The 15434-nt window shown below is 40.5% G+C and overlaps 1 protein-coding gene across 2 annotated transcripts in view; it reads left to right on the plus strand.

The window, feature by feature from the left end:
• The window catches only part of met (MET proto-oncogene, receptor tyrosine kinase), a 126303-nt gene that overhangs the window by 92044 nt on the left and 18825 nt on the right, over positions 1-15434 (plus strand). For both annotated transcript variants that reach the window (XM_048607784.1, XM_020511166.2), the window contains exons 9-13: positions 230-394; positions 474-573; positions 10876-11094; positions 12077-12229; positions 14046-14199. In XM_048607784.1, the coding sequence (XP_048463741.1) occupies positions 230-394; positions 474-573; positions 10876-11094; positions 12077-12229; positions 14046-14199 (791 nt within the window). The remainder of the gene's footprint in view (positions 1-229; positions 395-473; positions 574-10875; positions 11095-12076; positions 12230-14045; positions 14200-15434) is intronic.

The following is a 15434-nucleotide window of genomic DNA, read 5'->3' on the forward strand; positions in this document are numbered from 1 at the left end:
TTTCTGAAGAAGGGTCTAGGCCCGAAACGTCAGCTTTCCTGCTCCTCTGATGCTGCTTGGCCTGCTGTGTTCATCCAGCTCTACACCTTGTTATCTCAGATTCTCCAGCATCTGCAGTTCCTACTATCTAGGAAATAAACCTGGAATTGTGTGGTCTTTGATCTTTGTGATTTAGTGATACTCTGACTTCATTAGCCAATTTTTCTTTTTTTTGGTATATTATTTCCAGCATCTCTGAAACTAGGATTGAGTGTACTACTCCTGCCCACACAACCGCGCTGACACACTCTGTGGTTTTAAAAATAGACTCTGCTATCCGTGAGGTCAAAAATACTTTCATGTATGTGGAAAATCCATCTATCCGCAATATTTATCCAGTTTGGTCATTTAGCAGGTGAGACATAGTCTGTAACTGCATTTTCATCTCTTCAAAATCTGTTCACTGGGAGCTCACATTATTCTCTTCATTGCAGTGGAGGCAGCACAGTTACGGTAAAAGGAGCTAACTTGAATTTTGTACAATCCCCACTGATGGTAATCACTGTACAGCAAATACCAAAGACTTTTCATGTGGTAAGTTTACCATATATTTCCTGACATGATCCGACCAAGTATTATTGTTACACAGGAAGATAAGGACAGGTTTTTTTTTTCCTTTATTCATTGACAGGAGGACATCACTGGCTAGGCAGTATTTATTGTCCATCCCTAACTGCCCAGAGGGAAGTTCAGAGTCAACCACATTGCTGTGGGTCTGGAGTCACATGTAGGCTAGACCAGATAAGGATGGCAGTTTCCTTCCCTAAAGGACATTAGTGAGCCAGATTGGTTTTTACCAACAATCAGCAATGGATTCATGGTTATCATTAGATTCTTAATTCCAGATTGTTTTTATTCAATTCAAATTCCACCATCTGCTGTGGCGGGATTCAAACCTGGGTTCCCAGAATGTTATCTAGGTCTCTGGATTAGCAGTCCAGCGACAATACCACTAGGCCGTTGCCTTCCCATATGTGTTAGCTATTCACCATTTTAAATTGTTCTGCCATTTTTTTCAATAATGGCAATATGCAGATAACTTTCATTTACTTCTTTAGCTCTAGCTCTCTTAATGCCATTTCAATTAAAAATCTGCCACTCTTAAGTCTCAAAGGTATCAATTGACCTATTATCTGCAGGTTTTTAGGGGAGCAATTTATTTTACAAAACTTTATTGCGAGGGCGTTGGGAGTTTAAAGACAGAGAAGTCTTGTTACAACTATATATAAGTTATTGGTGAGGCTGCACCTGGAGTAATCTGCACAGTTATTAGCCCACATATTTAAAAAAGGGTGTATTATCACTAGAGGCAGTTCAAAAGAAATTCATAAGACATATCCCTGAGATGAAGGGGTTGATTTATCAAGAATGGCTAAACAGGTTAGGGCAACATTCAATAGAGTTTAGAAGAATGAAGGATGATCTTAATGAATTACACATGATTCTGAGAGGGTTTGACAGCTAGATGTTGAGAAAATATTTCCACTAGTGGGGAAATCTCAAACCAGGAGACATAGTTACAGAATAAGGGTACATTAGTTTGAGATTGAGATATGAAGGAATTTCTTCACCTAGAGGATAGTAAACATCTGAAATTTGCTACTTCAGAGAATTGTGAGGGCTAGGTCATTGAAAGTATTTAGAAGGAGGTAAATTTTTGAAATAGTGAGGAGTTGAGCCTTATGATGATCTGGCACAAAAGAGGAGTTAAGGCCTACAGCAGATCAATCATGGTTTTAAGGGGCTGAATGATCTACCCCTGCTCCTATTTCTTGTCTTATGTCTAGAACTCCAATCTGACCTGAAATATTACCTCTGTTTCTTTCTCCATTGATGCTGTCTGACCTGCTGAGTATTTCCAGCCTTTTCCACATATTATTTCAGATGTCCAGTATCTGCTGTATTTTGTTTTTGGTGTAGTTGTCCTGGGTTTGATTCTAATTGTAACTACAGTGTAACCCATGTTAATCTTTAGAATCTCGTTAAATAGAAGAGAATAGGCAATTGGTGAATGTGGCCTTTGAAACTAGATAATGCTAATACAGATATCCTCAGCAGAGCATCGTGAACTTATTTAAACATTGGGGCTGGAAGTTAGTCTGCGTCATTTCTTTGGTAGGGGGCGTAATGAATATTGGCCCCCATCAGAGATGATCAGAGGTATAGATAGAGTAGACAGCCAGAGACTTTTTCCTAGGGTGGAGGTAGCTTTTATGAGGGGACATAGTTTTAAAGTGAAAGGAGGTAGATATCGGGGAGATGTCAGAGGTAGGTTCTTTACTCAGAGAGCGGTAGGGGCATGGAATGCATTGCTGGAGAGGGTAGTGGAGTCGGCCTCATTAGGGGCATTTAAGCGGCTATTAGATAGGCATATGGATGATAGTATAAGGTAGCGGAGGAGGTTAGTTAGACCTTAGGTTTCGGGTAAAATTTCGGCACAACATCGTGGGCTGAAGGGCCTGTACTGTGCTGTACTGTTCTATGTTCTATGTTCTATATATCGATCCCACTAGACGTAGGCAGTGTACAAATTCCAAGCTACCTCCTTATCTAAGCTGAGTGCAATCCCTGATGCTGACTGGGGCCCCAAGTTTAATATGGGGCCTGATATTGTGTATTCCAGCTAACCTCCAGCTCTTAACGGTGTCTGCCCCTCTTAAAGAGGAGCTTTTCTGGTAAACGGAAAGTTATTCCTGATTGATATTGACGCATATCTGGACAAGGAGTATGGAGGTACAGGTTAAGGAGGGGGCCCAGATTCACTGAAACAGCATCAGAAGCGTTGGTGACAAAGGTGGCCCGAAGGTGACACCTAACTCCACAGGGAGTTAAGAAGCCCTTGAGACAGACCCTCTGACAGGAATGGGAGCAGGTGACAAGAGGTTAAGAGGCAGAAAAGTGTCTCATATGCCAGGATGAATTTTGATGAAAGGGGCACATTTAATCAGGCCGGAGGGACCCCACTATATTCTTGCCTTGGTGGGAAGACCCATAGACAGCATTCTCACCCTACCTTAGCTTTAAGCGATAATTGCCCAGTTAAGGGCCTTGTCTTGCTGTCACTGGTATTAACACAGTAGTGAGGTGATGACCTAGTGGTACCATCGCTGAACTGTAAATCCAGAGACCCAGGTAATGATCTGGGGGAACCCAGGCTTGATGACCATGAATCCATTGCTGATTGTTGGAAGACCCATCTGGTTCACTAATGCCCTTTAGGGAAGGAAACTGCCATCCTTATTTTGTCTACATGTGATTCCAGACCCACTTGACACTTAAATGCCCTCTGGTGAATTAGGAATGGGCAATAAATTCTGGCATAGCCAATGATGCCTTCACGCTGTAAATGAATAAAAAAAAGAGAGCAGGTCATCTTGCCACATGGGGTTTGCTTGCACCAAGAAATTTTGATAGCCACCCCTGCCTCTGCTACTGATGTTCCTCAAGCTCCCACCTCCCATCTTCCTTGAAACCTTTGCCTCCTTGACAACCACCACCTCCCACCATTACTCAGCCTAACTCAGGATCTTGCGATAAGGCAGGCACTAATCGAATGCATAAGGATGAATAGTTTATTCCTGTTTGTATAATTAGATGTAATGTTGGATGAACATGTTAATGAGAAGGTTTTCATGGGTGATCTTTATTGTTAGATGGTAGTCAAGGGAACACAGTGAAAGGCCATCTCAATCAGAGATAAGAGTAGGGAATGGTCAGGGGATGTAGTTTACTTGCAGTGGAGCCTGTAAAAGTACTTTTACACAATTGATGCAGTTAGAAGGGGTCCAGGATATTTCCTCCCTGCCTCATCCTCTTGTTCCTTCACTGTCGCTGGGTCAAAATCCTGGAATTCCCTCCCGAAGAGCATTGTGGATCAACCCACAGCAGGAGAAATGCAACGGTTCAAGAAGGCAACTCACCACCACCTTCTCCAGGGCAACTAGGGATGAGCAAGAAATGCTGGCCAGCCAGCGACACCCACATCCCATAAAATGAATAGAAAAAGAAACTGCCTCCTCCCAAGGTAGCTTCCAGACATCCCGTGACATTCTCGTAGTAACAATGTAATGGGAGACATATTGGATCACCATGAATTTTAAGATGCACTCTGGTCCACAATGGACAGCTCCCCCCGAGAGACTTGGAGAGTAGATCTGTTGCTTCAAAATGCCAAGTGTTTGCTCAGCAATGTTTTGTATGTCTCTATGACTTTATTTCTGCACTATCCTGATGTGATAGGACGACAGAGTGATGTGGGCTGTGGAATTGTGAGTTGTGGGTCATCTACCCTACGCAGATATGTTAGACCTTGTCCTCAAGCATCCAGCCTAAGGATCCTCTAGCTAGCCCAAAGTAAGTTGGTGCAGGACGAACGCACCATGGCTGCTGCCTGGATAATAAACATTCATCAAACTCTTATTCTTTGCATGGTCAAATTCACAGAGTTATGTACGTGGAATTGATGGTGTTCAACACCATTGGAAATCCTGATACATTGGCGAAAACACATGTCTTTTTATCTTGCTTGTCCCATCTGAGATGATCATGTAATCTCCTCCTCTGGAATAGATAACCTCAGTGACCCCTCACCCACTGGCTCTCCAATCATCAGTGTTCTGAAATATGTTGACATTGTCTTCCATTCCCGCTTGAACCCTCAAACATTTAATTCATTACCTCTGGCAGGGCAATCCCCACCTTGAAGTGAGAGTTCAAGTTGGGTTGTAAATCTTGAGTCTCCTCGAGCACTGTATAAGAAACCCTTAATGGAGATAGTCTTTTTCTCCTCTTCCCTTTTCACAGAGTAACACTTGCTGCAGCCTCTCGTTAACCTGCTAATCAAGAGGTATTACAACCACAGCTCCTATATCTTATGCAGCAATTCCTGTCCTCTCCATGAACAGCCGAAAACAAAGTTCCTAAAACACAGCATCCCAAAAGCTGTTATACAATGACACTTAGACATACTTGACCAAAGTAGAACTAATGCAAAAGCACCTCACCTGTAAGTTATTGTCTGACATTTCAAATAACACTATTGCCTGGCTACTCTTGCATTTGCACATGTTTAGTGAGTGTGGATTGAATACATTGAATCAGTCTGCCTGCTCCAAGTTTTAAAGCAAAACTTCATTACAGGCCCAGTTTAACAGCAGCTTCTAGCAAATGCATTGGATGCTTAGATGATTGCCCTTACTAGCATGGGGTGACACACGGGCCTCAGCAGGAAGCGCAGCACAGCTCGTTGAGCCTCCAAGTTCCATACTGCTATCTACAGCCTTGCTGTGTATCTGAATTTCTTGGCCACATTGAAGTTAAAGACTTAAAGATCGATTTAATGAGTCATCCACAGTTACACTTCACTGGCTGTATGCTCTTAGGCATTGATGCCTTAATTTTTGAGGCAGGTTACATTATTGACAGGTTCCAGCAGGTTACTGAACTGCACTTTCAACACCTTGCACTGAGTAAAGATCTGACTGAGATATCAGGGGTGAACATGTTTGAAAATAATTGAATTGAACACAAAGAGAATTGCTCAGGGTGACTCAGTGGTTATACAGTCACAGCAGAGTTACTTAGCTCTGGAGGTGGGGAAGTAATAGGAAAAAAATTGAAAACCAGTTTACAAGAGATTTTCTCAGAGATAGAGCAGTGAATGCTTTTTGATTGGTCACTTAATCCCCATCCTCTCATTTCTCAGAGTACTGGAAATCTCTATAGTGTGTAGTGAGCACGTGAGGAAGCACATGGACTTGGTGAATTGATAAGTAAATCAGATTAGCATGCAGTTTGGGCAAATAGTTGAACAAAAAGATTGAAAGCATTTGGTATGGAGGGTGCTAACTACTACCGAAAGGCAACCAAATAGATAGGTCAGAGAACAACTAAGACAGGCAGAAAAACACAAGGTGTGGGAATTGCTGACAAAATTGCTACCCATCCCTAACTGTAATGTTGAACGTTTTAAACTTATTTCTTTATTTTGCTGCTTTTTACCTAAGATTTTGTACCTTGATATCTTGTACCTAAGATAGTGCCGTGAGTGATGACATTGTAAACTTTCCACTGTACTCCTGTATCCCTGTACCAGAGTTCACATGATAATAGAACCTAATTCTAAGTTCTGTTGGGCTAGGTGGATTGCTAGGCCGTATAAAGGATAATGAAGAGTAAACATATTACTGCAGATCTAGGATGACCATCTGTGCTGGAATTAACAGGGCTGCCTTTGGGGCAGTTGTCCTGTGTCCTTGTTTGCTGCTGGGATGGCCTTTGTCCTGTATTTTTGACTCTGGCTTTTGTGTGTACACAGTATGCATCTGTACTCCTGCACTGTGCAATCATTCTAATTGTTTACTTCTACGGTTCTGTCAGCATCTGTTACAGACTAAAGGCTAATGGAACAAACTGCCTTCTGATTGTTTTCCAGTGAGAGTCAGCAAGAGTCCTAGAGTTTTTATACCAAAGAAGGAGGCTCTTCAGCACACTATGGCTATACTGGTTATCAAATATCCATTTATTCTAATCTAATTTTCCAGTACTTGGCCCATAGTCTTGTATGCTGTGGCATTTTGAGTGTTCATCTAACTAGCTATTAAATACCCTGAAGGTTCCCATCTCTACCAACCTTCTAGGCAGAGTCCCAAATACCCACAATCCTCTGGGTGAAAGAAAAAACTTCTCAAATCTCCTCTAAGCATCCTGCACCTTACATTAAAACTATTCCCCCTTCTAATGGAAACATTTTCTCCCTATCTATGCCCCTCATAACTTTGTACACCTCAATCAAATCCTCCCTCAGCCTTCACTGCTCAAAAAGAACAAGTTGTGCCTTTCTAGTCTCTCTTCACAGCTGAATTGCTCCAGCACAGATGACATCCTGATGAATCTTTTCTACACCTTCTCCAGGGACCGGATCAAGTGTATCCTAAGATGTTGTGGAAAGTTAGGGAAGAAATTGCAGGGCCCCTAGCAGAGGTATGTGTATTGTCTATGAGCACAGGTGAGGTGCTGGAGAGCCAGAGGATGGCTAATGTTGTGCCTTTATTTAAGAAAGGCTGTAAGGAGAAGCCTGGGAACTATAGACCTGTGAACCTGACATTGTTGGTGAGTAAGTTGTTGAAGGTGATTCTGAAAGGTAGAATTTACGTGTATTTGGAGAGGCAGGGGCTGATTAGGAATAGTCAGCATGCTTTTGTGCAATGGAAATCGTGTCTCACAAATTTGATTGAGTTTTTTGGGGATTTGACCAAAACGATTGATGAGGACAGAACGGTAGATGTTGTTTACATGAACTTTAGCAAAGCCTTTGACAACGTTCTACATGGTAGACTAATTAGTAAAGTTAGATCACACGGGATTCAGGGTGAGCTTGCCAATTGGATACATAATTAACTCTACTGTAGGAGACAGAGGGTGGTGGTGGAGGGTTATTTTTCAGACTGGAGACGCGTGGCCAGTGGTACTCCACAGGGATCAGTACTGGGTCCACTTTTGTTTGTCATTGATATAAACGATTTGGATTAGAATATAGCAGGCATGGTTACTAAGTTTGCAGATGACTCCGAAATTGGTGGTATAATGGACAGCGAAGAAGGTTATCTTAGATTACAAAGACATCTTGATCATTTGGGTCAATGGGCTGAAGAATGGCAGATGGAGTTTAATTTGGATAAATGCGCGGTATTGCATTTTGGTAAAGCAAACAAGGGAAGGATTCATACAATTAATGTTAGGGCCCTGGGAATTGTTGTATTACAGAGAGACCTACAGGTTCAAGTATGTAATTCTTTGGAATTTGTGTCACGGGTAGACAGGGTGGCAAGGAAGGCATTTAGCATGATTGCCTTCATTGCTCAGACCTTTGAGTATAGGAATTGAGACATTATTTTGAGACTTTACAGGACGTTGGTGAGGCCTCCTGTGGAGTACTGTATTCAGTTCTGGTCGCCCTGCTTTGGAAGGATATTATTAAAATGGAGACGGTTCAGAAATGATTTACCAGAATGTTGCTGGGAATGGAACGTTTGAGTTATAAAAACAGGCTGGATAGGCTAGAACTTTCTTCACTGGAGTATAGGAGGCTTTACCTTAAAGCGGTTTATAAAATAGAGGACATAGATAAGGTGAATAGCAAGGGTCCTTTCCCAAGGGTGGAGAATTCAAAAGTAATGGGCATATTTTTAAGGTGAGAGGAGAAAATTTTAAAAATGACATGAGGGTCAACTTTTTTACGCAGAGAGTGGTTCGTGTGTGGAATGAACTGCTAGAGGAAGTAGTGGATGCAGGTATAGTTATAACATTTAAAAGACATTTGGATAAGTATATGAATAGAAGTGGTTTGGAGGGATATGGGCCAAATGCAGACTAGTGGGACTAGTTTAATTTGGGAACGTGGTTGGCCTGGACTAGTTGATTGAAGGATGTGTTTCCATGCTGTATGACTCTATGACTCTAGTGCAATCAAATCCTTTCTATAGTGTGGCGAGCTGAACTGTACATAGTACCCCAACTTTGAGCTAACTAATATTATATATATCTCCATGATAATCTCCTTGCTGTTGTATTCAATGCCTTGACTAATAAAATCAAGCACCTCATATGCCTTCATAAGTAACTTATCTGCCTGTCTTGCTGCCTTCAAGCATCTATATGTAGGCACACCGAGGTGCCTCATCCTTGTTAGTCCTCCCAAAATGCATCACCCGACATTTTTCAGAATTAAATCCCATTTGCCACTGTACAACCCATCAGACCAGCCTATATATATTGTCCTGTAGTCTAAGGCTTTCCTCCTGTCAATTTACCACACTACCAATTTTTGTGTCATCTGTGAAATTACTGATAGTAACTTCTATTTTCATGGTAGATCACTAACGTACACTACAAACAGCAAGTGACCCAGCACTGAACACTGTGGTGTACCACTGGACACAGACTTCCACTCAGAAAAACACCCTTCAGCCATCACTGTCTGCTTCCTGCCACTAAGCTAATTTTGGATCCAATTTACCAAATTTCGTTAGATCCCAGGTCTGCTAGCATCTTAATCAGTCTGTCATGCAAGATCTTGTAAAAAACTTTACTGAAGTCCATGTATATTACATCAACTGCACTACCTTCATCTTCTCATCTAGTCTTCTCCTCAAAAAATTCAAATTTGTTAGACATAATCTCCCTCTTACAAATCCATGCTAACTATCTTTGATTAATTCTTGCTGTCCAAGACGAGCTATCAATTCTGTCCCTCAGAATTTTTTCTGATAGTTTCCCTACCAGAAATGTTAGACACACTGGCCTGTTATTCCTGGTTGATCTCCAGCACCCTTATTGACTAATGGTATCATATCAGCTGTCCTCCAGTCCACTGGCACCCCTCCAATAGCCAGAGGGGATTTGAAAATCAGTGTCAGTAAGCACCTATAATTTCCTCCCTTGCCTCCCATGAAATATCCTCCCTTGCCTTCCACAACAGCTTGGGATACATTTCATCTGGCCATGAAATTTATCCATTTTCAAGCTTGATAAAAAGCCTAATACTTCTTCTCTCTCACTGCTAGTTAATTCAAGTTTATCACAGTCTCCCTCCCTGATTTCTACACCTGCCCTGTCCTTCTCTACAGTGAATACAGATACACCATACTCACTTAAAACCGCTGCTATGCCTCTGGCTCCACCGACAGATTACTGGGCCCTATTTTTTCCCTGGTTATTATCTTGACCTAATATTCTTGTAAAATACTTTTACATTTTCTTTAATATTACCACCAAGACTTTCTCATGCCCCATCTTTGTTCTCCTAATTTCTTATTTTCAGCAATCCCCTGTACTTTCTGTACACCTCCAGGGCATCCACTGTGTTAAGTCTTTGGTGTCTACCATAAGCTTCTTTTTGTTTTCCTTATCCAATCCTGTACATCCAATCCTGTACATCCCTTGACATCCAGGGTTCTCCGCATTTGTTGATCTCACCCTTCACCTTTACAGGCACATGGTGGCCCTACATGCTCACTGAACGTCTCGCACTGGCCCTTTTGAATGTATCGTACTGATCTTTTTTATTCATTTGTGGGATGTGGGTGTTGCTGGCTGGCCAGCATCTATTGCCCATCCCTAGTTATCCTTGAAGAGATTGTAGTGATTGGTACAACTGAATGGCTTGCTGGGTCATTGAAAGTTGGGAGTCAACCACTTGCTATGGGTCTGGAGACACATGTAGGCCAGACCAGGTGAGGATGGCAGATTTCCTTCCCTGAAGAGTCATTAGTGAACCAGATGAATTTTTTTTCCGACAATTGACGATGGTTCCCAAAACACTAGCTGAGTTTCTGGATTAATAATCTAGTGATAAAACCACTAGGCCATCACCTCGCCCTGATCTGATGTGATGTGGATTTTCCAGCAATTAGCTGCTGTCAGCCCACTTTGGCCAGATCTTGTCTTCTTTCATTAAAGTCAGTCTTCCCCCAATTCAGAACCTTAATTTCTGGTCTGTTCTTATCTGTAACTGCCTTAAATCATACTGAATATCCAGTCAAATGAGGATGCATTTTAATTATAATTCCACATTAAAACTAGGGAAAACTAAAGAAAATTGAGTCTTTGACTTGCCAATGTGATTACATTAAATTAATTTTGCATAAAAATTGAAGACCAAATTAGTTATTGTTTAGATGGGGATTAGGAATGTATCAGCAAATTTAAACAATGTAGCTAAAGCAGTTACAATGTCATAATATTTATTTATTTATTTGTCAGTCTTCAAATTTTATTGGAATCTAAGAATGTTTATGAATGGAAAGCTAACTATTTTATATTTTCCTTCCAAAACAGATATGTAGATATGTGGATGACTTGGAGGTGATCTACTGTAAAACTCCTGCTCTGGATCCGTTTAAACTGACCCAACCTGCACAAGGCAAAGCTGCCTTCATCTTTGATAATGTCACTGTAGGATCCTTTGATTTTGGCTATACAGAAGATCCTTTGCTTAAGACATTTGAAGTCCCTAAGGAAATCAGAAAGGGTGGCAGTAATGCTCTTGAGATTAAAGTAAGTGACTGGAGTCTGAGTGGATTTACTGTCTATTAATGTAATTATGATTCTGGCCTAATTAGACCATTTTGTGTAATGTTTATTCTGTATTAAGTTGACTTGCTACTTTCAACCTTGTCCCAAAAATTTGTTCAGTAGATTTTACAGTTGTGCTAGTCAGGGATAATGTCAAGTATAATGGACCATATGGTACCAGAAGGCATTGGAATCAGGTGTGACTATACCATCAGTTCCACAGATGAGTCATTTTGGACTCCAAACATTAACTCTGTTTCTCTCTTCACAGATGCTGCAAGACCTGCTGAGTTTCGGTAGCACATGGCATTTGTTTCAGATTGCTGGCATCCACAGCATTTGCCTTTATTTTAGTGATTAACTTATTGTTTTTGTTCACTGCACTTCTTATCCACCTTAGAGCACAAACTGGCCAAGTGCTTAGGACTAACAATAGGCTGCAATTGTGTAATGCCTTTTAACATCTTAAAAAGGCTCAAAAAAAAGACCATTTTTCTTGCTTTCAGTCACTCAGTGCTCTTATCAGTGACCGGGATGACAGATGTACACCTGCACCCATCACTCTTATAAGCAAGGGAACAACACAGTTCTAGCATGATTCTTCTACAAATATTGGTTTTCCTCACTGTAAGGAAGCAACTGATGTGTGCTACGTAATTCCCTAAGTCTGCACAAATGGATCTTTTTGTCGAAAGGGTGGGACGGTTACATGCTTGGACACCTTAGGATTCTTCTACTCAGAGCAGATGACATTATAAATGTTTTAGAGATAGTAGAACTGCAGATGCTGGAGAATCTGAGATAACAAGGTGTAGAGCTGGATAAACACAGCAGGCCAAGCAGCATCAGAGGGTCTAGGCCCGAAACGTCAGCTTTCCTGCTCCTCTAATGCTGCTTGGCCTGCTGTGTTCATCCAGCTCTACACCTTGTTATCTCTACTATAAATGTTTTGTTTTGTTTTAAGTTTCAAGGAGCACCGATTAAGCCTGAAGCTGTTGATGGTAAAATCCTAACAATTGGGAATGAGAGCTGTGAGCATATCCACCTGAAACCAAATACCTTAATTTGCATCATCCCTCCAAATCTTTTGTCTTCAAGGAGAGAACTGAATGTAGAGGTAAGATAGTTCATGTTCGAATTTTGCATGGCTTATTTGGTCATATCATGAATGCAGTCTCTGGAAATGTTATTGAATTTAGAATTTTGAGCTTTTTGTTTGATATTGTGAACAAGAATTGGTATAAGAAGCTGCTAACTGACAAGAGCAATAAGTTTAAATATAACATATGAGTTGATATTCTCATCAGAATTACAAGGATACCATGAAAGATGTTTTAGCCTGTTAATATAACTATCAAAGTGCTTCTTTTTCCAAATCTTTATATCAAATCTGGATAATATACCCACTCACTTATGCTGTCTGCATTTCATCTGGATGTAAGATTGTTAAAGCCATATTCACCAGAAAACATCTGAAGGAGCAAATCAGTGCACTCCTGTTTCTGACCTACTCTCAGAATTGTGATTGGGTTATTAATTCCCATAATAGCTTTTTGAATTTCTACAAAGTTGTTGGAGCCCCAAGCCTCCCTCACACTACATGCAGATTCCAACCTGAGGATTTCAGCCTCTTGCACTCCTGCCATCATTTTCCTCCTTCCCTCAATTTCTTCTTGCAGACACATTAATGATCATTAATAATATCTGCTCCTGTACATGATGGCATGCAAAGTCTGTGTTTGCCCCAAATGACAGACATAATTCAAATGTTGTTGTAGTTCAGAACTTTAACCAATATGCATTTGCCCACTCCCCACCATTGCATGTTTAATCAAGAACCCTCCTGACAGCACTAAATGTCATTCGGGAGGCAATGGCTTAGAAGTATTATCATAGGACTGTTAATCCAGAGACCCAGGTAATGCTCTAGGGACCTAGGTTCGAATCCCGTCATGGCAGATGATGGAATTAGAATTCAATGAAAGAAACGTGGGATTAAATGTCTAATCATGACCACATAACTGTTGCAAAAGCCCATCTAGTTGACTACCATCCTTTAGGGAAGGAGACTGTATCCTTACTTGGTCTGGCTTACATGTGACTCCAGACCTACAGCAATGCAGTTGACTCTTAACTGCCCTCTGGATAGTTAGGTATGGACAATAAATCTGGCCAGTGATGCCATCATCCTGTGAATGTATAAAACAAAACCCTCAGTCAGCATATTCAATACAGTAGGGAGCAAGGGATGGAAAACAAATATTTCCACAGTTACTTGTCCCATTTCTGGGTTCAACTCATCTGCATAGATCTGATCTTCCTCGCAACAGACCTGTGGCTAGGCAATAGCCTGATTGACCTGTAGACTTTGTATGAAAGAAGGGTGCTTACATTTTCTAGGGCCTTTGTGAGCTTTCTGTCTTCCCTTCTGAAAATCACGAGTGAAGGGAATGAGTGCAGGTCATGGGACATGCTAACTGTGTGCATGACCCCATTGAGTTTCTATTAACTACAGCATTAATTTTCATAATATGCCAACTATTCAGTGACTCTTGCTAGACAGCAATAGATGTTGGCTGACCATAGGACTGTTATCATTAATATTGTCTACTCCTACGTATCTTTATGAAAAAAATTGCTTGCCAGCGCTGATTGTGCAGACTGAACCCACAAAGAATGGCCAATTAGCTAAGTTATTCAAGGACTGCTTTTTACCACATGAGTGACCACATTCAGAGTGCTGAAAAACACAAAGGAAGAATGTAAAGGAGGAAATAGATCTGAAGTAGATGTTGTTACAATATTACTTTTCTTTGAATACTATGTAAAACTAAGCATTTCAGGTAATTTGGTATTAAAACAATTAAGAGTTTTGCATTTTTAACAAAATTCTGGTGCTTACTTTCTTGGTTAATGTATTTGTTGTCTTTCAGTGGAAAAAAGCCAATTCATCAATTCATCTGGGAAAAGTAATCATCCTTGAAAATAACAGCCTTATCACACTTGTTAGTGTCGTTGTGGTAATATTGTTGTTTCTTTTGGCACTTGGAGCATTTATTTGGAGATACAGAAAAAGACAGATGAAAGGTATAACAAATTTGATAAACAATGTGTGAAAATATTGTATCTAATTATTTTAAAGAATACATCAGTTTCTAATGCTACTATTTAAAATAGCATAGCTTTCCGTAGTGTATTTTTGCCGTTGACCTCAAAGATAGCTGCACAATAAAATGATCTAGCAATCTTTATTGGTGTTTAAATAACACTGACTTGACTGGGAGCCTTAGAAAGGTGAACAGTAGGCATGGTATTAGGTTAAACCAAGTAGCACTTATTAACTATTAAACTATGTGCAGAGGTACAGTTGAGCAGGACATCGATAGAATTTGTTCCGTCAGCACCAATTGCAATGTGGTCTTGCATCAACCATTGTCATTGATGTCACATTCTAGCAATTACCATATAACTGTCAATTCAATATACTACATCTCGTGCCAAGTTCACTCTAACCATAAAATGATAAGATTGAATTCCAATGGGGGAAATGTGTAGTGGAATGAGCAAATAACTTCGCCTCTTTATCACCTTCTTCAACAAAAGAGGCAAGAGATACTACAGCATCATTGATGCTGTCATCAAAAAGGAAGCAAGATCAAGGACCTCTTCTAACAAATCATCGATGTCAGTGGTATCTTCATTCTCTTCCATCTTTGTCTGAAAAAGCAAATTAAGGTCTGGAATGTTGTTTTCTGGCTGGTCATTTTTATCCTTTTCTGCTTTTTCTAACCTCTCCTCAAAGAGGAATTAAATATCCAAGTTGGGATGGAGCTTCTTCGGTGAAGGCTGATTCATGGTGTAATGAGCCAACTTCAATTGTTTCTGTAGCTGATAAATAAATATATTTCAAAGCCATGCAAGAATCTGTGTTTAATGAGGAAGATGTTGATTAGCAATGACGTACAAATTATTGGTGATCTTCCTCTCATTGTATCAAAATATAGCTGCATGTGCCCTCTCATTTTGATTGGAATATGTCCTGTAACATGAAATTGAATGGCAGATGTTCAAAGAAGTTCAGGGTTCATGGTACGAAATCTGAAAGAATTGATACACTTACCCCGTATTCGATTCATAATAACATTTCTTGCTATTAATTCTGAAATCATCTTGTGTGACTATAACCACCCCTAAAAAGAATGCATCTTGTTCTTCAGTATCTCTACTACTTGGACCAGCAGAGACTGAAGTGTATTTTTTTTTTAGAATTTTGTCCCACAGATGGATATCCTGTACCACTACTTTACAAACTACCTTAAACT

The sequence above is a fragment of the Rhincodon typus genome, chromosome 18 (assembly GCF_021869965.1).
Source record: "Rhincodon typus isolate 14 chromosome 18, sRhiTyp1.1, whole genome shotgun sequence".
Taxonomy (NCBI): Eukaryota; Metazoa; Chordata; class Chondrichthyes; order Orectolobiformes; family Rhincodontidae; genus Rhincodon; species Rhincodon typus.